The following is a 25,761-nucleotide window of genomic DNA, read 5'->3' as shown; positions in this document are numbered from 1 at the left end:
TAAATTATATATATATTTTTCTTATAATTAAAAGATACTGTTCGAAATAAGTACGAAATTATAAAGAAATCACACAAATGTTTTTAGAAATTAAAACTCCAAGAACAATAATAAAAATCATTCCTTATAAAGATCAGTAATGAATATAAAGAAGAAATAAAAATTTTTCGAAAATTTTAAATAAAACATTTAAAAAATATTTCATTTTATCTTTATAAATAATAAATATACTGTGAGAAATAGATATAAAATATATAAAGAAAAACAATTAACAAAAAAAACATGTCAACAGTACACGGTGTTCCCAAGCGGTCACCCATCCAAGTACTAACCGTGCCCAACGTTGCTTGACTTTGGTGATCGGACGAGAACCAGTATTTTCAACTTGGTATGACCGTTGACGGGAATATAGTCATTGTTATCATATAAGTGGTGTAACTCTTTATACAAAGAAAGAAAAAGAAAAAGAAAGAAATTCTTCATGGAAAAAGTTTTAATTCTTATTTTTATCAATAATAGTTAATATTGCAAATATATATATAATAAAACAAAATAAAAAGATAAAATAATGTCAACAGCATACAGCATTCCCAAATGGTATAAATATAATCAAATATAATTAAACAAGATATATAGAATATTAATAAAGAAATATTTAATAGAAATAAATAAATAAATAAATAATTAAATAAAAAGATTCATGGAACAATATATGTTAATAAATAAAAATTGACGTGAAAAGGGAAGAAACGAAATTCACGTCGCTAATACTATTTCTATCGATGTACCTAAAGATAAAAAGAAAAAAGAAAAAGAAAAGAAAGATTGTCATTAAGAATAAGAAAATATATTTAATAGACTCACCAGAAATTCGTTACTGCCAAGACTTTGATGCGATCCAGTCGGCGTGATCGCTAGATCAGCAACGATCGACGTAGAGAAACTTCTACGTGCCTGATGATGGCAACCGTGTTGGTTGAGAATTTTTTGAGTAGAATAACCAGAAGTAACTACGACGTCGTCCTCGTTGTTTATAAGCTTCGTCGTAGTCCAAATTTGATTATCTCTGTCGGGCGATCTACCGATCGTACGGTGTTTACTAAATCTTGAAATCCTTTCTGTTTTAACCCAATCGTGATTGGGTCTTGGTTGTCGTGTAATAGTATGTAACGATTTCATTGCATTGAACCGAGAAAAACCGTCGGCCATAGCACTAGCCCATAAATGATCAGGCAAATCTCTCGATCCTCTTTGTGTTTCGACGGATTGTCGATCTGAGGATGATCCAAGACCCGACGTTGTTGGTGTGTTTGGATAAAATCTTCGACAAGTGTCTTTGTTATCTTCGATGTCGGTAGAATAAAATATTCCATCTCTTGATTCCAATGAACGATTGTTTTCATGAAGATTTAAAGATGAACCAATACCAGTCGATGTCGTCGATGTACGAAAGAATGTTTTACGTTCGTTGGCTGACGTCCAGATTTCATCGGCGATCGATGAACCAATTCCGGTTGACGTAGTTGGCGTTCTGAACGATTATTTATTTATTTATTTAGTTATTTATTTATTTCTTTGTTTGTATGTACTAGAATTTTTTTTCTTTCTTTCTTTTTTTTTCTCTTCATCGAGTATGTAGGACAATACGTTTGCGTTATTTTTTTTGTTTTTTCTTTTTTTTTTTCATTCGTAAATATTGCATAGATATCTGTAGAAAAATCTTTCTATCTAAATTTTAGTATAGATTTGTAGTTTTCTATGTGTTCTATGTAATTCTTTTTTTTTTTTTTTTTTTCTTTTAAGAATTGAATTATTCTTAAAAGTTTTAATTTATTTTCATTTGCCTAAGTGTAGTTTATCATGAATTTTGATATTTATACAATGATATTTATTCTAACAAAACAATGACAGATTTATATATATATATATTTCTATACTGAACATTTAATATTCGAAAAAAAGTTTCATTTATTTCCCAACTTATTCTAATCATATACACATCTGATCGATCACTCTGATATCACTCTGATATATATATATGTATATATATATATATATATATATATATATATATATATATATATATATATATGTCATTGTATTTAAAATACAAAAAAAAGAAAAGTAATAAAAAGAAACAAAAAAAGTGTTTATTAATACCTATGACCAATGGTTCTCTCTTTCCAAACATCTTCGTTATGACCATTGGTCGAACTAGCAGACATACTGTTGACGAGACCACCAAGACCATGATTGGCATAGGAACATCTTTGAGGGAAGCCCATACCATCGTCAAGGCCAGCAGCCCAAAGAGATTCCAAAGGTAAATCCTGAGGTCCAGTATTCGAAGTTCGATTTGCAATATCATTTGCATTTCCAAGGGTTGTCGAACCGAGGCCATGCTTACCCCCATTTTTATTCGAGGGAAAGACTCTCTCGGCACCTTGAAGGACGCAGCACATACTTGTGCTACCCCCTTCTCCAACCTGTCCGGTTGATCCACCCTCGCCGAGGTTCACAGACCCCTCCGACCCCCTGGTACCTGAACTTTGAAGGCAACCTATCGTGACACCGAACTTTTAACCAACTACTCGGCTCACGCACACACCTTCCCCTATTTATTTATTTATTTATTTATTTATTTTATTTTTGTCTTTATTTCTATCTTCTTTGATTTCGTTTTTAAGGAACTAAAAATTAGCACCTAGATAATTTCAAAATAGTTTCTTTTTCTTTTCCTCTTTGTTTCGAATTTTCATACGATTTTTTGTTTGTTTGCTTTTCTTTCTTTCTTTCTGTGTGTTTTTTTCCTTTCGTTTACATTATGATTTTTATGATGGTTTTATTAAATTTGCTTGCCTTTGATTTATCAAATCAGGCGATTTGGAAACGATCGCTGTTTTATTTTGTTTCTTCGGAGATTTTCTTCATTTTTATTCTCTTTGTTTTAGTATTCTCCTTATTATCTTATGTGTATATATATATATATATATATATATATATATATATATTCTTTCTTCTACGACGAATGTGATTTTGAATCCAATAAAAGGTGTTCCTTGGTCATCTAAAATATGTTTACTTTTGTTTGTTACCAATTTGTTAGAAGAGAGTAAGAGGATGGATAGCGATCGATGTAATAGTGAAACGAATATTTTTGCTTTCTCATCGATATTACAAATAAATTCAAAAACGCTTTATAAAAAAAAAAAGGAAAAGAAGAAGGAAATAGTATCCATCTTCTACTCGTTGCAGAGGAGAGATAAGAATAAAAAAAAGAAAGAAAGAATAAAAAAGAATCAAAAATAAAAACCAAAAAGAAAAAAATGGTCTTTATTGGTATTTATTTTCAAATTCCATAAATATTGCAATTCATTGATAAAGTCGATTTTTTCGAGAACACCAAAGACTTGGTAGCATTGGTAGAAAACATCAATCGAGTTCAACTATTCGCTAGCAGACCTGCGTCGATTTCGTTCCTTTCACGTGTCAGCTGCAGTTGTGGAAACACGACGTTAATGAAGAGTAACGGGGATGTGAGAGAAGAGACAGCTAGGCGGACGGATGAACCGACAGAAAGACAGACAGACAGACGGACGGACAGAGAGATAGAAAGAGAGGGAGACAGAGTGAGAGTGAAAGAGAAAGTGGGAGGGAGAAGAGGATATCAATCGAATGCAGATATACGCTATTCACGATCTATAGATCAGAAATATACGACGACGTTTCGAGTTTATCGATCGTGACTAGAATTCAAATGATCTGGTACTATATTCACAGGAACTCTATTTTAAGTAACTATTAAAGGATGACGGTGACTATGAATAATAATAAAAATAGAGATACTGTTTTATCACGCTTATTCTTTTTCTTTTTTATTTTAGAATAAATCAGATCATTTTTATATCCATATGTATAAATTAAAATATTTTAATTTTATTCAGTAATAAATAAATAAATAAATAAATAAATTATATTATAATATTTACTTTAGAATTAATTGTTTCTGTTATCTTTTAATTTGATTTTATTATAATGAAATGTAATATGTTATTATCAAATCGTTCTCTTTTATTATATCGTTTTTCTATTAGAGGATAAGTAAGTAATGAAAAAGAAAATATAAAAGTAGATAAAGAAAGCTATTATTTCTGATAAAATATTTAATAAATTTGTTGTCGTCTCTTTTTGTTCTTTTTCCTTTCTTTTCAATTTCCAATAATCTAATTTTTATATATACATATATAAACACACACACACACACACACACATATATATAATTATTTACTACCTTATCTGACAAAGTATATTAACCTTTCGAAAGGGTTCGATCCGTCCAAAGGAGTTTCCAATCGAATTATCAAAAGCTACGAAATTCGTTTTATTGGCCGAAACGCATTCGCCGTAATCGATTCGTGATGAGGGGGGAGGAGAGGAAGAGATGGGGAAGAAGAAGAGGGGTTGGAAGATGGGAATGGTGAAGAGGGGTGTGGATAACGGTGGCGGGAGGTCGGAAGGGAAATAGGAGGAGATGTGGTTAGTGGGAAGACTAGTAGCTAGAGAAGGGCTGATGATTTATCGTACGCGCGCACGCCGCCAAAACCCGTCGTGTCCCTTGTCTCTGACAGAGATTTACGAGGAACAACGGTGCTGGAGGACAACGTGCTCGGCAATTTTCTAACAACTGTTAGAGACTATCCTTGTTAATGAATAATTTTTCTCTCTAAGTTTTTTTATCTTTCGAAATTTTCTGCTTTTTTTAATCGCGCTTTTTTTTCTTTGTTCCTCTCTTTTTCTTCTTCTTCTTCTTCTTATTCTTATTCTTATTCTTATTCTTATTATTATTATTATTATTATTATTATTATTATTATTATTATTATTATTATTATTATTATTATTATTATTATCTATAAAAATTTTACGTAGATATCTTCTGCTCGTAGCAGAAGAGACATAAAAACGTTTGAATTTCTTTCTTTTTCTTGTGACATATTTTTGATAAGGGCGCATGAATCGCGACGAAGCACGTATTTACTTACTTATGTGATACGCAGTACGCCGAAATGTCATTTTGTCATATTAGAAAACATTTTTATTAATATTGATTATTAATTGATCGATTAAATATTTTATTTCTTTAATAAGCTTGCAACCAAGAGGTATTATCATACTCTATGTAAATTTAGGTTATTAATGAAATAGCTTGTTTATTTGTTTTATTTTTTCTTTTTCTGTTTGTTTATCTATTTATTAGCAATTTACGTCTTTCTTTCATATTTATATCTTTAATACGTATAGGCAGAGCTTTTCATCTCTCTCATCTTTCTCCCTCTTTCTCTAAAGTAAAGTTTTACTTCTTATTTTTTTGGTACTATTCGACTTTAGTAAAAATTATATCTTAAAAAATGTGAGTGAGCAGATGTTACGAACATTTTAAATAAAATTGGTCGGAAATTTACGATAAAATCGATCCATTAATGGACTCGATGAACGAGGAGAGAGAGATAGAAAGAGAGAAAAAGAAAGAAAAAAAGGGAGAGAGAAAGAAAAAGGGAATGAGAGAGAAAGAGAGAGAAAGATAAAAAGGACTTAACATTTTCCTCGATATAAATTTTATACTTTTAAAGCTTCGAAGAAACCATTCGTTCAATGTAACTCGGCGTGAAGTTAAAAATGTTAAGAAAAATTTATAAAACGAAATTTAAAATAAAAGGAAGGATGAAAAAGAAAAAGAAACAGGCATATACATTATATATATATATATATATATATATATATATATATATATATATATAGATAGATAGATAGATAGATAGATAGATAGATAGATAGATAGATAGATAGATACACATAAATGTGTAAACGTAATAAAAATATTCGAACGTGAAATTTCTCGTACGTGATTTAAAATATATTTTATCCAAGTGCATTACAATTTTATGACGTCCGTTGTAATGGTTCTACGAATCGATAGCAAAAACTGTTATCAACGAGTTGCAAGAAAATAAAAAAAAGAGAGAAAAAGAAACTAAGAGAGAGACAGAGAGAGAGAGAGAGAGAGAGAGAGAGAGAGAAAGGGAGAGAGAGAGAGTGAGAGAGGGATGCAAATAAAAGAGAAGGAAAAATCGATTCACTTGACAACGCGTTATGCATTATGATAATAACAATGATATATACGATATATAGATGATAAAATAGATAGAAATGGGAGAGTGTGAGAGAGAGAGAGAGAGAGAGAGAGAGAGAGAGAGATAAAGATAGAGAAGAGAATAATATAGAGTTGGACAATAATTTTACGTCCTATCTCATTTTCACGTCATTCTCGACGGCAACGTCGAATAAAAGCGTCCATTATTGCGATGCATTAAATGGACATATATATACGTATGTGTAAGTCGTGAGTTTGAAGGAAATACGATAATTAAAATAAACGAAAATCATATTGATAGACGGAAGTATAATATGATGTAAAAGTTAGAGAGAAAGAGAGAAAAAGAGAGAGAAAGAGAAAAGAAGAGAAAAATTTGTTATTAACATAAGTAAAAACCATATTTTTGCTCAAACAAATTTTTCTCTTTTATTAGTGTTGCCTCAAATGTTTTGTAGATTAAAATTAAACGATGTTTAAATATGGATTTGATATGTATTTAATTGTTGATTATAATGTTAGATAATAGTATATGTTGTCAAAACAAGATGTTATATATGTTGGAAGATTTTCTTTTTAAATATTAACATTTACAATAATTATGAATCGTTTAAATAATTGCTGAAATATAGAATATTGTATAATAAATACAATAATAAATACAAGATGATTCAAAAGTTTCTTACGTGAATGAAAACTTTTTAGATGATTTTGGATATGCGTTACCATTCGCCTTGTAGTTTTACAAGGAAGTCTTATAATTTTTTAATTTGTAAAGAAAAAGAAAATTAGCCTAAATAGCTTTGAAAAAAATTTTTTAAATCATGTTAGAAACTTTTCGCTCACTTAAGGATTTTTGATCCACCCTGTAGTTTTATCGAAAAACATTGCGTATATGCATCTCGTAAATACGTATATGCCCCGTCGATAAAATAACGACAAATTTTATCCAAACGATTATTACAGGGAAATACGACTCGGTCGATAAAACTCCGTCGATATTTTCGACATTGATGTACATATGTATATATGGATTTTTATTTAACTTTCATATAAATATTGTATTATTATCAGAATATATTATCAAAGATAAAAGTATATAAATTATGAAGATTTTTATTAATTGATATCATAAAAATAAATAAATTATGTATACGTATGCATGTACATATATATAAAATAAATTGAATTTTTTAAATTAATGTATTGTATTCTTTCCAATAAGAAATACACGCGCATGGAGACATAAAAACCAAGGACAATAATTTTTCTGTTGACTTGCTGTCTATATTCTTTATATGTATACATCACGAATTATTAATAACATTTAATAGTAAAATTTCACGTAAACATGGTAATATAAATGGAAGGTATTTAAAATTAATCATTTGAAATTGTTTTTTTTTTAAATTTACTAAAATATCCGTAATGTTTGCAATACAACATAATCGTACTATATATTGAATAATTAATAGCTCGGCATTGTTTTCTTTTATTGTAAATAAAGTGCCTTTGAAAATCTTATTACATTTGATTCAGTCAATTTTGTTTGTTAAAAATGTTTAAAAATATGCGATAACAAACCAAGAGATATTTTATTTAAAATCAAATTAGTTTGGAATATTATGTGCGTTCAAATGATACCTGGTGATAAAAATATATATATATGCATACGTATTATATACACTACATATTAATATCAATTTATTAATATTAATAAATATGAAATAATAAATAAAATGCAACCAAAATCGATGTAAAGAAAAAGAATAACAATGTTTTCAATAAAATATAATTACATCTTATAAGGGCTGCCATTTTGGAGAACACGAAAAGGAGAAAGAAATGACGTAAAAGAAAGGAAGGTAAATTAAAACAAGGAAAAAAAAGACGAAACAGAAAAAAACATTTCCTCTCGTTCTATTCTCTCCCTCTTTTACTCTCTCTCTTTGTTCTTTTCTTCTTTTATTCTTTCTTTTTTATTTATTTTTCTTTTTTTTTTGTTTCGACGCTCCAACGCGCTCTTTAATTTCGCCGACGTTTAAAACGAGCACACGATGCCAGGACGATGCCGTTGGGAGAAACAGTTGTTTCAATTTATTTTCGCGGGAAAACTCTATGGAAAGCTATCTCGTATACACCGCGACACCGAGGAAAACATAGAGAAGTGAAAGAGGACTCTGATACCATGCAAAATGAAAGCAATTGAATCACTTGAAATCGCTTTAATTGCACGTATCGTTGACCGTGTCTACCTTTTTCCGAAATAATATAATGAAGCATACGATCTATTGTGTAAACAATCAAATTCTCTATTCGAAATTGCATCTACACATAGCGCGCGCTATGCACACACGCACGCAAAAGTACAGTAGGAAATTTCATCTTTATATACCTACGGAAGTATATATATAATAAATGAATCTGTATACATGTATATATGTATATATGTAGATATGAAAGAAAGTTCTTATGAATGAAAGAAAGACAGTTCTATCTGAATTGAAAATTGTTTAATTATTATTATTTCTTCTTTTTTTATTTATTTCCTCTTTTGATTATTCTTAATTATTTTTTTATATGTATACATATATGCGTATACATGTGTACGTATATGTATGTGTGTGTATATAGTTTATATTATAAAATAAATTTGCATATATTTAATTGTTTGCATAAAATTAGATTCACCATTTTCATTATTTGTTATTATTAATTTTTTATTTTCTCTTTATTTTTTTCGAATATTTGTTTATACATTTATTTTTGACTATACAAGAGAAATCACGATATTTCCTATTATTAATTTAATCATAACAAGTATGTAACTAAAGGAATACTTAGAATACTATTTTTTTTCTATATTTGTCACTGTGTATTGAGATTGATAACTCATCACATATTTATGTCTAATATGTCATAATATATATTAAAAATTCAAAGTTCAATATCCTGAACTCAATCAACGTATTCCAAAAATGCAAAGAATGAAAAAATAAAGCAATTACAAAAAGAAGAAAAAAAAACAACAAAAAATACAATAAAATAGGAGAAGAATGGATAGGTAGAAAGAGAAAGAGAGAGAGAGAGAGAGAGAGAAGATGAGAGAGAGAAAGAAAGACAGAGAGAGAAAGCAGTAGAGAGATAGAGAAGAGAGAAGAAATCGTTCGGCTTTAAATATACGTGTGAACGAGGCAGGTAGATATATAGAGAGAAACAGAAAGAGTGGGAGAGAGAGAGAGAGGGGGGGGGGGAAGAGAAACAGAAAGAGGGAGAGAGAGATTTTCGTGGATGGAATTTTCATGGAAAAAAAACGCAGTCTCTCTATAAATAATGGAGTAATCGAGTGCCTGATATGCCAGGAACAGGAACGAAACGTAGAGGTCGTGTCTGTCGTTGGCAAATCCGCGTGAAAAAGAGCAAGAGAGAGAGCGAGAGAAAGAGAGAGAGAGAGAGAGAGAGAGAAAGGGAGAAAGTGGGAGGGAGGGTGGGAGAGAGAAGAGAGACGATATGGCCGAAGATCCAATTTTACGTTTTCCCAACGGGTTCAATAAACTTTTTCTTCGTTTTAGGTACACGCATCGAGGCAAAAGAGGATGAAGAAACGATACGAGGGATGAAAAGCCGTGTGAACTGAGATAAGAGTTCGAGTAGAAGACCCGGAAAAAAATTTATCGACGTTTACCGAACGGAAGAAGTGTTGCTTAGAAAGTATTAGGAACATGTCCAAAGAGAGGGGACAAAGAGAGAGAGAGAGAGGGAGTGATGGAGAGAGAGTGGGAGAAAGAAATGGTGAATCAGTTTCTATTGGCAACGATTCAGAAATAAAAGTCGTATCTTCAGCCTTCCAGAAATCTTTGATATTTTTTATTTATTATAATAACAATGATTCATTAATTAAATTTGTTAAACGTTATTCATTGATTTTTATATGTATCTATTCTATTTAATTTTTATTTTAATAAAATATTGTGCGATATAATAGTTAGGTAATTTTTTATAACAATGTATTAATATATTACATAGAAACAAAGAAAGTGATTGTGGAAGAAGGACAGAAAAAGAGAATGAAAATGAGGAGGTAAAAAAGAAATAAAAAAAGAAAAAAAGAAGAAATTACGATGTATACTCGAAATTACTCGAGGCTATGTATCTTCGTCCCTGACGTAAAATTTCTACGGATATTACGCAAGTAATTTGTAATCCAAGACGAACTATTAGCCACTAATGGTTCCTAATTTCGTTGAAAATTAATTGGAGCATTAACGATCTCATTCCGTCCGTTACTCTTCTCTCTTTTCCTGTTTCTCTGTCTCTCTCTCTCTCTCTCTCTCTCTCTCTCTATCTCTTTCTTATTGTTGCTCGAAGCTTTTCTTATAACACAGAACATTATTTCTTAAATATATCTATCTATATCTCAATTATTTCCTTTTTATTATCTTATTACGTTTTTATTACGTTACATATTCTATATTATATATCATTACCGATACTATTATAATAATATTATTAATATTATTTTTATTGATATAATATATATATATATATATATATATATATATATATATATATATATAATGAAAATGTAGAAAATGTTAAACAATAAATTTCTGTGATTAAACTACCTGAGATTGATCCAAATAATAGTTATTTGTGTTTACGTGAGTACGTGGATGTGCTTCTAAAACTAATTTTCATTATTAATGAATATTCTCATGTTTAAAATTGTAATATTTACAGACATTGTATATTATATTTATTTATAAACTTATAATCAATAAATTGAATTTATATGTGTAAAAATATATTCAATTAATAAGCAAACTATCTATGCCAGTCTCTCAACAAAGTAATATATATATATATATATACATATATACACCTATATCTTTCTCTCTCCCTCTTTTCCTTCTATGCCTTTTACAGAAGCGCCTTATAGTACTATGATTACGTACATAAGCTAGTCGATTGAAATTGACTATGATGGAAACTTACGAAGCTCGTAAGTAGATCAAACCAATACTATAACACGGCCACGTCTTCCTACTTCGTATAAAACAAAATTAGAGAGAGAGAGAGAGAGAGAGAGAGAGACGGGAAGCAAAGAAGAGAAGCGAGTGCTTCCCTCTTTCTCTCTCTCTCTCTCTCTTTCTCACTCTCTCAGTTATTAAGTCAAGAATGAAATACAATCCGAATGAATGGATTACAGCGAACGTCGAGTTGGCCCCTTTTAATCAGGATTAACATAAACAATCGGACAATAGTTCCTTAAATTTCCATCATTATGATTTTCTCTCTTTCTCTTTCTTTTTTCCAATTTTTATCTTTATTATCTACCTTTTCTTTTTTATTATTACATTATTTACAGAGAGTGTACGTACTATGGAAATATTCTAATACAAGTTGAAAACGTTGCTATTAGTAATTTAGAAAAAAATTGCTTTTTCGGTAAAAAATTAATTTGTTTGTTAATTAATTATTTATTTTATAATTTAATAATTTATTTAATAATTTATAAATCATTTAGTAATCCGATGTGAATAATTTTAGCATAATAAAATGAATCGAGTTCGTACGAATTTGTTTACAAAAATTGTTTATAACAAATTGTTAGTTAATTATTATCAATATATTGAAAAATAGAGAAAATTCTGGCCTTTAAAATGATATTTGATTCAACTCTCTACGATTTTTAGTTCCGGAAATATTTCTATGTAAATGGAAGACGTTTACGTTGCCTCTATTGCCCTATATAATTTCATTCAATTGACTCGGTGACACACTAACCTATATAAATTCCAAGAATTTACGCAATCCTACTACTACTCCTACTACTACTACTACTATTATTACTACGAACAGCTGACTATGCAAATAATGAATGAAAATTTTTAAAAGGCGATATCTTCGGAACGGAAAGTCGTAGGAACTTGAAACAAATACTGTTTTCAAGCGTAATTTATTCTTTATTTATTTAAATATTGCAATAATATTGTTATAATAAAATCAACTGTTAATAATTTATTTTTTAAATAATAATTTTTTTTTCCTAATAAATACATAATTACAATGAAATCATTAAAATTTTTATTTTAGTCATATAAATTTTATTTTGTTTATTTAAAATAAAGGACCGAAGATCTATTAATAGTCGATAATATACGAAATTGAAAGATTGAAAATTCGAAAGACTTTTTTCGTAACTTATTTACTATTACTATTTACTTTCTATTACTTTTTCATTACATTTTAATTATATCTCTCTATATGATTTCTTATCAATATATAAATTAAAATATTTCCTAAATTAATAATTTTTCGACATACATTAGCTAATACTTTTTTTTTATCTACAGAACGTTAAGTTGCATCGATTCATGCAATTAGAAATATATGATTCCATTAAAAAAACACTCAATAGACTTTTATATATCCTTTATACAAAAAGTGCTATATTATGGTCTCTTCGTATGATTATATAAAAAAAGTTTTTACATATATCTAGAAAAATAGATATATCCAAAATGATCAAGATTATTGTTCCACCCTGTATATTAAACAAGAGAAAGAGAGAAAGAGAGAGAGAGAGAGAGAGAGAGAGAGAGAGAGAGAGAGAGAGAGAGAGAGAAATTATCAAATACATGGAAATCTCTACGGAATACTAATATGACACATACAGTTAATATCTCAAAGGAATATGTATGAAACGATTGGAGTAGATCACCAATGATAAATTCGGGATCAAGTCAGGGAGAGGAAGATTATAGGGAGAGAGATAGAGAGAGAGAGAGAGACAGAAGGGAGAGGATTTGTTTCGACTATGATAACAATATCCCAATACACTGAAAATCAACATTGATGATTGTTATCGTTGATAGACATGTTCAGATTTCTCTTCCGATTTAACATTTTGCTGTCAAAAGCATGTGTTGCCAAAATTAAAATTTTTTTTCTATACTAAAAAAAATTAATTTTTCTATACTATACTAAAATGTATATATCGAATATGCATGCATCTATGTACTTATATTACAATGATAGGAAAATTGTCCGATTTTATTAAAAATTTTGTAATCGAAAAAAATTTTGTTCTTCTTTTATATAGAATATTTCGATTATTTTATTCATTCTAAAATTGGTTTTGGAATCATGTGCGTGTGTGTGAATGTGTATGTTATAATCGGTGATGAAATAGAAATTTAAAAAATTCGAATTATGTAGAGAGAGGATACATAAATGATTGTAAAAATTATTTTAAAACAAATATAACGTGCGCGTGAGTGTATATAGTATATCTATATAATTTGGCTAAAACATTTGATGGTTTATTTTTATTATATCATTTGCTTTTGTAAAAAAGAAGAGGAAAAAAAACAAACAAAGCTAAAACGAAAAAAAAGGAAAAAAAAAAAGAAAAAAGTATCCAAGCAATGAAAATACATCTCTCTCGAAGCTCTTTCATTTTCGTTTCATCATCGATTAATTTTTTCACGACAGTCAACAAAAAATATTTCACATAGTATACCTTCTATCACTAACATATTTTCTACGTGCGTATACATACATATACATACATATGTATATGTATATATGTATTTTCTAGAAAGGCCATAGCTTTGAAATGAGTATCACGTTGGACGATAACGTACACATATATACACGTATACTCACACACACACACACACACACACACAAATATACACACTTTTCGTTTGTATAAACTTTATGGAAGTTTCCGATTTTTCTAAATTTGCAAACTCTGCACAGAGAAAAGGACTTGAAAGTAAAGTGGTAGTGGGATGAGGTGAGGTGGGGTAGGGTGGGGTTGAGGGAAGGGTGGAACAGCGGGAAGGAGACAGGAGAGGGTGAAAGGGAGGATTGAAAAGGGCTTTACGAATTCAATGATGGATATCTCTACGTTCTCGTATCGGTAATCGAATTGACGATCTCCAATCGTAAAGCCAGGGACAAAATATTTCATCGTCGTGTGCAGGCGCTGCAGGATTTTCTGCATTAGATAGCTGCTACCTCGACGCACCAGTGTCGACGATTAATGGCGACTATTTTCGCGCACGTGTTATATCGTCCTTTAACACGTACCATCGTAACTCTTATACGTATCAGACAAACTTTCAAATACTTTACCCTTAAAATATATTTATTATTTCTTATATATTTTATTATTATTATTATTATTATGATTAATTACTTAATTAATTAATTAATTGATTTTAAAGTCATATAAAAAATGTTATTAAAAATTTCTTTAAGAATATTTATCTATGTATAATATCAACAAGAGAGATATAAATTAACGTAGGAATAACTTTTTTTTTTCTTAATATTATAAAGAAATTAGATTTATATTTTTGATAAGAAATTAATAAGATTGATAAAATAAATATTTTAAATATATAAGACTCAGATATATGAAAGAAAATATAAATGTCAAGTAAATGTTTGTTCAATAAAATTATATTTCAAATAAATTGACGAATCTTTGATAAAATTTATTTATATAATTTGTGAGTTAAAGAAATATTAAATCAAAAATAGAAAAGGAAAAGAAACGGATAAAAATACAAAGAGAGATAGAGAAAGAGAGAGATTTTCTTTTGACAAGAAGAAATTATAAAATAAATAAATAATAATAATAATAATAATAATAATAATACAAAATATTTTACATAGATGCGCATACGCATGAATACTCGAAAAATAAAAATCGAAAAATAAAATCTAACACAAAATATATTAAATAAAGAAACGAGTAGAGCAGAAAATTGTTTATGTAACGTGTCGTCGCTACGCAATGTAATTTCATTTATTTATACTATTTAATTTCTTGCACCGGTCGGTTATTTATTTTCCTTTTCACTTCGTCTAGCAGTTATGGTGGTTGGTTGGTTGGTCGGTCGAATGGGAAAGAAAAAACAGATATTAATAAAAATAAAAAAAATAAAAAGAAGAAAATAAAAAAAATTAAAATGAAATAAATAAAAGAGAAAAATACAAAAATAGAAAGGAAAAAATATAAAAAGGAAAAAGAAGAAAAACCCACAAAAGAAGAGAAAACAGCGAAACAAATTTATACCATGTCGACTAATCAGATTCCATAGCGAATGTGGTGGAAGTATCGCGAGTGATATAGACCGCTGACTTTCCCGTAAATCATCGATGTCATACTTTATAGTTCCCATTAATTATAAACAAAAAACAGAGGATGTAACTCTCATGTCTACCGATTAATCTATATCCCTGAATACATAACAAATTATGAGCTATGCATTTACAGCAATTAAGAATTATTATTATTTATTAAGTATCTTGAAACCAGAAAAAAGAAAAAAAGATGATGTAGTCTTTATAAACAGAATATTGTCTCATTAATTAATACGCTGAATGTATGTAATATATATCTTATTTTAACGCATCGAAATTATTTTCATACACATACGCGCACACACACATACATGAAAAGAGAAAGAGAAAGAATGAAAAAGAGAAAAACAATAAGGGAGGAAGGTAAGACTCGTTACCTTGACTACGTCACGCAATATATGAATAATAAATATATTATTGCATTAAAGGGTGTTACTGGATAAGAGAATATAGGTTGAGTTGGTACAGTCTAATCTCAAGATACCTCGTTTAGCCTGGTACACACGCATACTCATATACACACATACTTTCTCTCTCTCTCTCTGAGTAATAGCAGAGTTACTTTGAGTTAGATTAGACGGAACATATAGATGCGAACGAGTTTCTATGTCCTTAGTGAATCATTTGTCTAAGCTTCTCTAAACTCTGGAATTTCTTGCGATCGTATACGCACAAACTCCTATTATTTCCTCTTACTCTCTCTCTCTCTCTCTCTCTCTCTCTCTCTCTCTCTCTCTCACTCACTCCCTCTTATTTCAGATAAACTGTCACAGAAAGACAGACATACATACATACACCTACACATGTATATCTGTATACACGTACATATAGACACATATACGTATACATAGTTTATCCTACTCTATTTATTCAATGCTAATTTCAATCTCTCCTTCCCCACGGAATATACAATTTCCATTTCATCTATTTTCTCTCTCTCTCTCTCTCTCTCTCTCTCTCTCTCTCTTTCTCTTTCTTTCATTCCATAATGTTATTCAAATTCATCCAATAAAATTATGTAGGAACATGTCGTAAGTTCCATGCATACATATGTATTCTATGATTAGTATTAACTATATATATATATATATATATTTGACTTGTTTTGCTAATCAATCCTTTGAGACAGGAACAAGGAAGTCTTGTTTACTTGATAGACTTAAATTACACCGGACATATTGAGAATCATTTAGGTCATTACTTTCATGATTATGGAAAGAGCAAGATGAATATATAATATAATTCTTGTTCATTTGAATCATTGTTTCGTTTTATCAAATATAATTTCTCATTATCTCAACATATATTTTCTATTCAAATTGATTGACATTATTAACTTATAAATAGGTGCAGTAAATTTATAAATAATGCAGTGAAGTTCTAATACAAAATGCTTATGTATCTTTTTGAAAAATTCATAAATAAACAATTACATCTACTTTAACGAAGATAACATATAGAAAAACCAAACGAATAAAAAAATAAAGAGAAAGAGATTATGCTATTAATCGTGCAAAGAATATCGGAAGAGTGAATACAAAAGAGTAAAGAAAAGAACAAAGAAAATAATAATAATAATAGTAAAAAAATAAAAAACGAAAAGAAAAGAGTATCAAAAAGAAGTACGTATGTTCGTTCGTTTTTATTCCCTAAACTTTTTCTATCCCTCTCTTTCTCCATTTCTCTATCTTTTTCTTTCACTTGATGTTACAACAAACTTTTTCAATTAGAAATTTTCACAGAAGTCATTGGAACTTGACTACGTTTCTCTCTTCGATAAGGTCGCGTTAAGAGAGATAGAGATACAGGAAGATAGATAGAGAGACAGAAAGACCGAGATAGAGACAGAGATAGAGATAGAGAGAGAGAGAGAGAGAGAGAGAGAGAGAGAGAGAGAGAGAGAGAGAGAGAGAGAGAGAGAGAGAGAGAGAGAGAGAGACAGAAAGACCGAGATAGAGATAGAGATAGAGATAGAGATAGAGATAGAGATAGACAGATGTAAAGGTACAGACAGAGAGAGAGAGAGAGAGAGAGAGAGAGAGAGAGAGATATTGGTATTAACTTCCGTCGTGCTCGTAGATAGGTCGAATCTCTATTGTGAATGACTTAGGTTCGTAGTTGAAACTGTAAAGGTACTACACAAGCACGTCCATATAAACTCTGTTACTGTAATCTAAACGTCTCTATAGTGTATGTGTAGTATCCATAGATCGTTCTAATACTCTTATGGGTTCACTCATACGTACATAGGTCGATTGCACTTCATAGACTTTGACCAACATACCACGTATCCAGAATCTATTCCTTTGATATTATCCAATCTGCATATAGTATATATCTATGTATGTACGTATGACGTTCAACCCTAAATGGTATAAATATATATTTGTGTATACGTGTATGTGTGTATACTTCAGAAATATAAATATAAATGTTTGTTTGAAAACAATTATTGATTTAATTATTTCGATCGATTAATTTCTTTTACGAATTTTTGTATTGACTAATTTATTATCATATTCGAATTAGAATAGTTACATAGTTTTTTTTTATTTATATATAATTGTAATGTCAATCTTTATGATAAAAATTATTACTATTATTGATTTGTTTATTGAGAAAAATAATTAACAAAATGAAACTCCCATAAAAATCTCACTAATGTTTTTTTCATTTAAAGATCTTCTCATTAAAAAAACATACGTATACATATAATACGTATATGCTGTAAATAATACATATAAACATATGTACATACATATATAAAATATAATTTTCATATTCTATCTCCATTTTTTATACATTAATTTTTTTCTCTAAAATAATAAACAAAATAAAATTTCTCCCTACCGACCCTTATTCTCCATCCCCTTTCAATAATTTCATAGTTTAGATTTTCAACGCTCGAACACATCTTACGTATATTTCAGATCAAAATATAATCTTCTAGTTCGATCGAAGCTACTTCCGATTTGTGGATTCCATGCAGTTACTATGTACAAAGGAGACCGGAAGTCGAAGCACCTAGCACCCAACGATTAACCGCTATTCGGTCGCCGTTCTATCGGGCTTTCATCGACCCTCGCCACGCGACGCTTCCTACATTTTGGTTTTCCCCATTAATCCTAATTGACCAATCGCCACGACCGAATACCAATTACCTATTGCTATGGTACGGCTCCTCATTCAAAGAGAAAGAGAAAGAGAAAGAGAGAGAGGGAGAGATAGACAGAGAGAAAGAGAAAGAGAGAGAGAGAGAGACAGAGAGACAGAGAGACAGAGAGAGAGAGAGAGAGAGAGAGAGAGAGAGAAAGAGATAAAACGTGAAAGAGTAGGGTGAATTGTGGGAGGAAGAGAGAAGAGAGAGAGAGAGAGAGAGAGAGAAAGAGAGAAAGACAGATACGGAAATTACTTACTGTTGAAAAAGTCCTAGGGAAAGGGAGACTCTCATTTAATTTGCTTTCGATGTTACGATCGTTCTTACACTCTTACAAGGATTCGCAATAAAGGATTTCATTTGAGACGATAAAATGAAGACGATGCTGAGGAACTATAATAGGAAAGGTCTCTGTCTTTCTCTTCCTCTTAAATTTAGAAATCGAGAATTAGAAACAGAAGAAGAAAGAATTATTTATTTGTTTAATATAAAAATAAAATTGATGAATAACAATTTATTTATTTATTATGTAATAATAATAAAATTTCTTTTTCTTTTAAAATTTCTGTTTCTGTCTCTGAGAGCGAAAATGATTGATAATACAATTGAACATATATAACGTATAAGCTAAATAATTCTAAATAAATAATATGCGTATTGTAAAACGATACAAATGTATTAAGCTTCGAATTGAATTGCTTTCATTAACTTATTAAATGTTTAAAACAATACATAATTTAAAGTGAAGAGAAATTGAAATATTCATAAAAATAATTATTTATCTATATTGTATATCGAATAAAATAACATAAAAATGATACAGAGAAAAAAGACTATATGAGCACGTGTATGTATGTGTCTGGTTCTCTTTCATATATTCGTTTTATTCGTGATTGAGAACTCTTGTCTCTGAACAAAAGTGAGAGAAACAAAATGAATCGATCGGTCTGATGAAATATTGTTACTGAAAGGTCATTGACCTTAGATTGCACTAATCTAAGAAAATTTAGATTAAAAAAAAAGAAAGAAAAGAAAAAATAAAAAACAGAAAAAATAAATTTGACAATTTTATTATTCCTCTATTTTTTTCTTATATTTTAATAAAAATAAATTATTATTCTTATCGAATATATAATACAGAACATGAACGATTTTATATTTATATATTTTGTATTATTTTTTATTATTTAATTATTCTTATATACATATATACATGAATGCATATATATTTTATCATTAAAAAATTTTATATTTATTTTTTATTTATTTCACAAACATATACACATACACACACACATATATATACGCACACACACATATTTTATATTTTATATATATTTAATAAAACTAATGGATCTGCGTCTAAAAAAATTAAATAAAAAATATCTCTAATTTTCTAAACAAACATTCTTGGAATGATTTCGTTACGATGGATAAATCCACGAAGATTTATTTCAACTGATTATTCCAAATTAAATAGAGTACACGTTGAAATATAGAAACGAAAAAAGCTTTTGGATTAATTTTTATTCATATCGGAGGGAAGCATTTACTTAGAAGTTTCCTAAGTAAAAGGTAATACTTCTTTTTATTCATACCGCACATTATGAGAAACAGCCAGTATACATACATACATACATACATACATACATACATACATACATATACATACATACATATATACATATATATAAATACCTATATATGTATATATATATATATATATATATATATATATATATATACATATATATACATATATATATATATAGAACTAACCTACTCTCTTGACCCAGATCTCTTCTTATTCAATGTCGGAAATCATTTGGTCGAGAAGCAGCAACCTTTTCGTACGTCTCGCATGCACTCTCACCATATTTTTCATCTTATTCATGGTCCATCTTTTTCTCATTCAACTCACAACAAAATCTCGACCAAGTTACGTTTCAACATTCACTTCACCTCTCTTACGAGTATTATTTTATTTACTTTTTCGTTTTTTATTTATAATAAATTTTTGTCATTGTTATCAACTCATTGAGTTACGTTCTTATAAATAAATGTTAAGAGGAAATCTTTTAGTATACTTATTTTTTCATAAATAATTTTTTTTATACTGAAGAAAATTCAAAATCGACTTCACACGTTGTTCGATGAAATGATCTATTTTAATTATACTATTGCAAAAATCAATCCAGATCATTTTTCATATCACAATTACATATACATATATATAAAATTAAATTAAATTATGTCAACGAGTATGCAAAAATGTATATCTTAATTTTCTAATACTACAAATGATTAAAAACATTTAATATCTGTCGGATTTTAAACTAAACTATATCAATCCGACGATTTTCTTTTTTTTTAATTAGAAATTAGTTCATCATGATACTATCGAAATACATGAATTTTTGAAAACAATCATCAAAACTACAAATGATAATCAACAACCTGTTCTACATCAACTTTCACATTGAATTAAACAAATCCGACAAAGTTAAATATACTTATTGTCGGATCAGAGAAATTGGTCCATCTGTGACATATATCATTTATTTATTTCGAATACATAGACACACACATACACATATCCAATAAAGTAAAAGAGAGATGAAAAAAGAGAAAGAGAAATAGAGAGAGAGAGAGAGAGAGAGAGAGAGAGAGAAAGGAAGAGAAAACCTCTTGAACAAGAAGTAATTTTCATGGTACAACGTACTATACTCTACAAACTATCTCTTGTGAGATAATCGTCGAGTATACCGAATAGATTAACGTATCGTTGCTCGACGAGAAGTAGCAGAGAATCAAAGAGAAAGAGAAGCAAAGATAGATAGAGATAGAGATAGAGAGAAAGAGAGAGAGAGAGAGAGAGAGAGAGAGAAAGGACTAAAAGGACGACAACAAAGATGGACTTCGAATAGTTTCGAACTATGTACGTCGACGTGGTATGCTTCGATATATATATATATACTTACAACAAAAAGACTACTCTTAGTCCTTTCATCCAATATCTCTCTCTCTCTCTTTCTCTTTCTATATATCTATCTATCCATTTCTCTCTAAAGTCTCTTCTTATACATCGAGATAGGGTGAATATCAACGACGTCGAGAATGCAGATAGTTTCCTCTTAGCAGACTAACCTTCGTGTCCAAGTTTAACGTTTAGCTTTCTCCTTCTCTCTCTCTCTCTCTCTCTTTATACATAGGTGTGTAAATGTGTAGGTGTGTATCGAGGGTGGTACTCAGTTTACGTCGACCGTAGTTCCAACAACGTACAGTGATCGACTAATTGGAACGTCGCTTTACCGATGCCATACGGACGTCACCAAAACTAAAAGACAGACCATTCAAACTCCAAATCTGTTAGGTTCTCTTGTGATAAAGACGCTAACTATTAATTGTCCTCGTCTGGATCTATATATTTGAGACGTGACAAATTTTATTGTATCCATTTTATTCGATTTGTCCTATTTCCTATCATATATATGTGTGTGTGTATAAATGAATGTATTTATGATGTGCGTATGTATATAATTAATGATTATAATTAAAAACCATAAAAATGTTTCGATGAAAGTATTTTATAAGAATTTATGTTTCACCCGTTATATCCACATAAGTATATATATGTGTGTGTGTGTGTGTGTGTGTGTGTGTGTGTATCGAAGAGATCGTCGATAGCTATGGGAAATACGAGAGGACGTGCAATTTCCAATTCTATCGTTTCCAGCATCGACTTCTTGCCTCTTTTCCATTAACGATGGCTAACGTTTGCTTTCGTAGCACGCTTCTTCCTGCTTAACCACAAATTCTTTACGAATTTCTTTTCTTTTATCTATCATCATAAATAAACATTCTAGGATTAACAAAAAATAATGCCTTAATTATATTACGCAAATTCCTCGAATGCGTAATTAATTCGATTTCTATGTGTATATATGTGTATATATATATATATATATATATATATATATATATATATATATATATATCCTGTATATATATACATATATATATACAGGGAGAGAGAGAGAATAGGGTATAACTACGCTGAACGATATATTTAAATTTTAATGGGAAAATATTTTTTCATGAAAGAACTTCATTTTACTTTCCTGTTTTTTGCTTTTTACTTTTTTATTTTTTTTGGTGAAAAAAAATCTAACGTGATATGTTTAATAATTTTACTTAATTAATTGTAAAAACGTAATCGAAAAGAAAAATAACATTTTTTATTTATATGTTACGTTGATCTGTTTTCATATACCTTTGTATGTACCTTTCTATAATGTTAATTAAAAGATCTAATTTGTATCCTTATAAAGATATGTGCTAGGCTTATTAAAATATTATGCCTGGATTATAAATACCTAATTAATTCTATTTATGTATACACATTTATGTAGAATATAACCATTATCGTTACGATGCATTTAATGAGAAAAATACTTCTTCCTGTAAAATAATTCGCCTCTTTCTTTTTCTTTTTTTTTTCTAAACTAAAGTAAGAAAAAAAAAGAAAATATAATAATGATAAGAATGATTTAAAAGTCAGAAAGAAAAGATTAAATTCCAAAGTAGGCAAAAAGTAAATGTAAGAAAAAGACAATAAATCAGCCAAGGATACTAACCCATATGAAATACGAAATGATAGTTAATTTATTCCAATCCGAATTTATAATCGATAATAATATATCGTACCAATTGGCTCGTTAATAACGCTCGATGTAACAGCATACCTCGCGAATCCTTTACCTTTTTCTCCCTTCCACCCTCTTTCTCTCTCTCTCTATCTCTTTCTAACTCGGAAGGTAACGTACGATAATGGTATATCGTAAATTTAGATACCACCACTGGATTCAACCTTCTACATTGCCTAAAGGAAGAGCAAACTAAAGCTTCATGTGGATAAGTTGCACGAGTGGCTCTTCGACGTTCCCGTCTCTTTAAGTCTCTCTCTCTCTCTCTCTCTCTCTCTCTCTCTCTCTCTACCTTTCTCTCTTTGTCTGTTTCTCTCTCTTCTTCCTACTTCTTCTTCCTCTACTTCTATTTTTTCACGCTCTCGAGACACGGCTGGATTGCTACTAGACGAATCTATTTTTTTTTATATATATTATGTGTGTGTGTGTGTGTGTATGTATGTATGTATAAACACATAATCTCTCGTTTTTATTTTCTTCGTCATTTTATTTAGTTCTTCTCTCTTTTCTTTTTTCTTCTTTATTTTTGTCTTTAATTTGTCCTTCTTAACGACTTATAATGTACTAAGATTTTAATCAATATTTAATACGTATTAGTTTATATTTTCTTTCTTTCTTTTGTTTGCTATGAAATTTGACGAGAATATGTAATATATACGTATATTAAAGTAATATAAATCGTACATTAAGGCGGTATATATCTATTATTATATTTATCTTATATCTTAGAAAATCGAATGTCGACGAATTAAAATAATCCAACTTGAAATATACCTAAACATTATATACATAATCTTTTTCAAATTTAAAATAGATATCAATATCTAGTTCAAATCATTCAACGAAATAATATGTAACATATCATAAGGTTAATATTCCAAATAATATATCGTAGTATAACTATTATATCGATTATAACAATTTTAGCCAGTAAAAGAGGACGAAGACAATTAAAAGAAAAAAACACTTTTAACTAAATTTTTTGAAAGCTATTTCATGTCAAATTCTTACTAGAGTTAAAATTTTTGATAGCTAGGTTCGTTCTCATTCACTTTTTAAGAAAACAAAGAGTAAAAGACGGTTCTCTTTTAACAAGAACAAAGTGTATATACATATACATTTTTCTAATATATATATATATATATATATATATATATATATATGTACTCGTGTATATGTATATATGTATGTATGTATGTATACGTACGTGCAAGAAAGAAGCAGAAGAATACGAGGGCTTGAAAATTTTAGAAAAGAAAATCGAAAAATATGAGTAAACGTGTAGAGCGTCTTAACCGTGAGACGTTTCGCAAATGACTGATGTGCGTTTCTTCAAGGTAAAAGCTGTATTTATTATCAAAACATTCGTTTTTATGATAAGTCGGCTCTTTCGAGTTCTGACTGTTTGTTTCATCAATGTCAAACAACCTTGAATAATTTATACGTCTCTCTATTTCTCTTTCAGTATATACATACATCATACATACATTGTTTTTGTTGTTTGTTTCGTTTTTCTATATCCTTTCTTATCGTGAGAATCATTTATTCCTTCGTCTTATTTCGTTATTTATGTATTTAGCGTATATATTTGTATTTATGTACGAACGTTCGTTAATATTTTCCAGATAATATTTTATGTGTTAATTTTATGAAATATTATATGTAAAGAAACGACAATGAAAAGAACCTATTAATATAATAGTATAGTAGTATAATGTATACTATTATATTATATATATATATATATATATATATATATATATATATATATACTATGCAAATATGTTATATAAATAGATATGCAATATAATATTTGAATAAATACACAGACACATATACACATTACATGTATTACAAATATAATTGTTGATTTATAAAAATAAATTATAAAATGGATGAGTTAAAAAATGAGTATTTATTTCAGAAACCTATTTTTTTTTGTTTTAAATCCAATAAATGTTGCTATCCTCTCTCTTTCTCTCTTCTTTTTTTCCTTTTTTATTTATTGTCTCCAACAACTTTTTCTCTCTATCGTGAACAATCTAAAAGAGACGAGAAAATTTAGTGAGCACGCGCTTTTTAAACGTTAGTGCTGGTTCGTTAGAGCGTCGAATTATTGCGGCTCGAAGGCCATCCGTAAGGTAACTTTTCGTCGAGTTAATGGCGCAAAAGAACATAACGTCCTACGACGTCTTTCGATGTTAAAAGCGACCAACATAATTACTTACGTATTTTCCTTGTCCACGCTCTCTATCTCTTTCTCACTCTCTTCTCTTTTTCTTTCTCTCTTTCTCTTTCACTCTTAATCTTACTCTTACTCTTTCTCTTTCTTTTTTTGGTTAATGATATCTACAAAGTACTAGCATACTCGGATTATCCATCGTTACGTTTCGCGTATTAATATTAATAATTAACGAATACTTGACAAAAATAGATCATACTATCTTTTTTCGAATTAACGAAATTAAAGATTAACTTATAATTTTATTAGCTCGTTAAAATTATATCACGTCTGTCTTGTATGTGTTTCTTCACGATTACTTTATTTTATTTTATTTTATTTATTTCTTTTTTTAATTAATCATCT

At 29.1% G+C, this 25,761-nt stretch overlaps 1 protein-coding gene and 1 non-coding gene across 6 annotated transcripts in view; both read right to left on the bottom strand.

The window, feature by feature from the left end:
* LOC127067776 (uncharacterized) overlaps positions 1–25,761 on the bottom strand; it is a 152,343-nt gene that overhangs the window by 61,310 nt on the left and 65,272 nt on the right. The window contains exons 2-4 of one of the 5 annotated variants that reach the window (XM_051003107.1): positions 2,408–3,067; positions 2,161–2,330; positions 865–1,531 (exon numbers count right to left, since the gene is read on the bottom strand). The exons of 2 other annotated variants lie outside the window; for them this stretch is intronic. In XM_051003107.1, the coding sequence (XP_050859064.1) occupies positions 865–1,531; positions 2,161–2,330; positions 2,408–2,413 (843 nt within the window). In that variant the 5' untranslated portion in view covers positions 2,414–3,067. Of the gene's footprint in view, positions 1–864; positions 1,532–2,160; positions 4,015–25,761 lie in introns of those variants that run through there. 2 more of the 5 variants (XM_051003105.1, XM_051003106.1) reach the window with 2 other exon arrangements.
* Positions 284–402, bottom strand: LOC127067856 (5S ribosomal RNA). Its single transcript, XR_007782771.1, has one exon. It is a non-coding gene; the product is annotated as a 5S ribosomal RNA (ribosomal RNA).

The sequence above is a fragment of the Vespula vulgaris genome, chromosome 11 (genome assembly GCF_905475345.1).
Source record: "Vespula vulgaris chromosome 11, iyVesVulg1.1, whole genome shotgun sequence".
In the NCBI taxonomy this organism is placed as follows: domain Eukaryota; kingdom Metazoa; phylum Arthropoda; class Insecta; order Hymenoptera; family Vespidae; genus Vespula; species Vespula vulgaris.
Note: the sequence above shows the minus strand (reverse complement) of the source record. Positions and strands in the feature narration are given on the sequence as shown.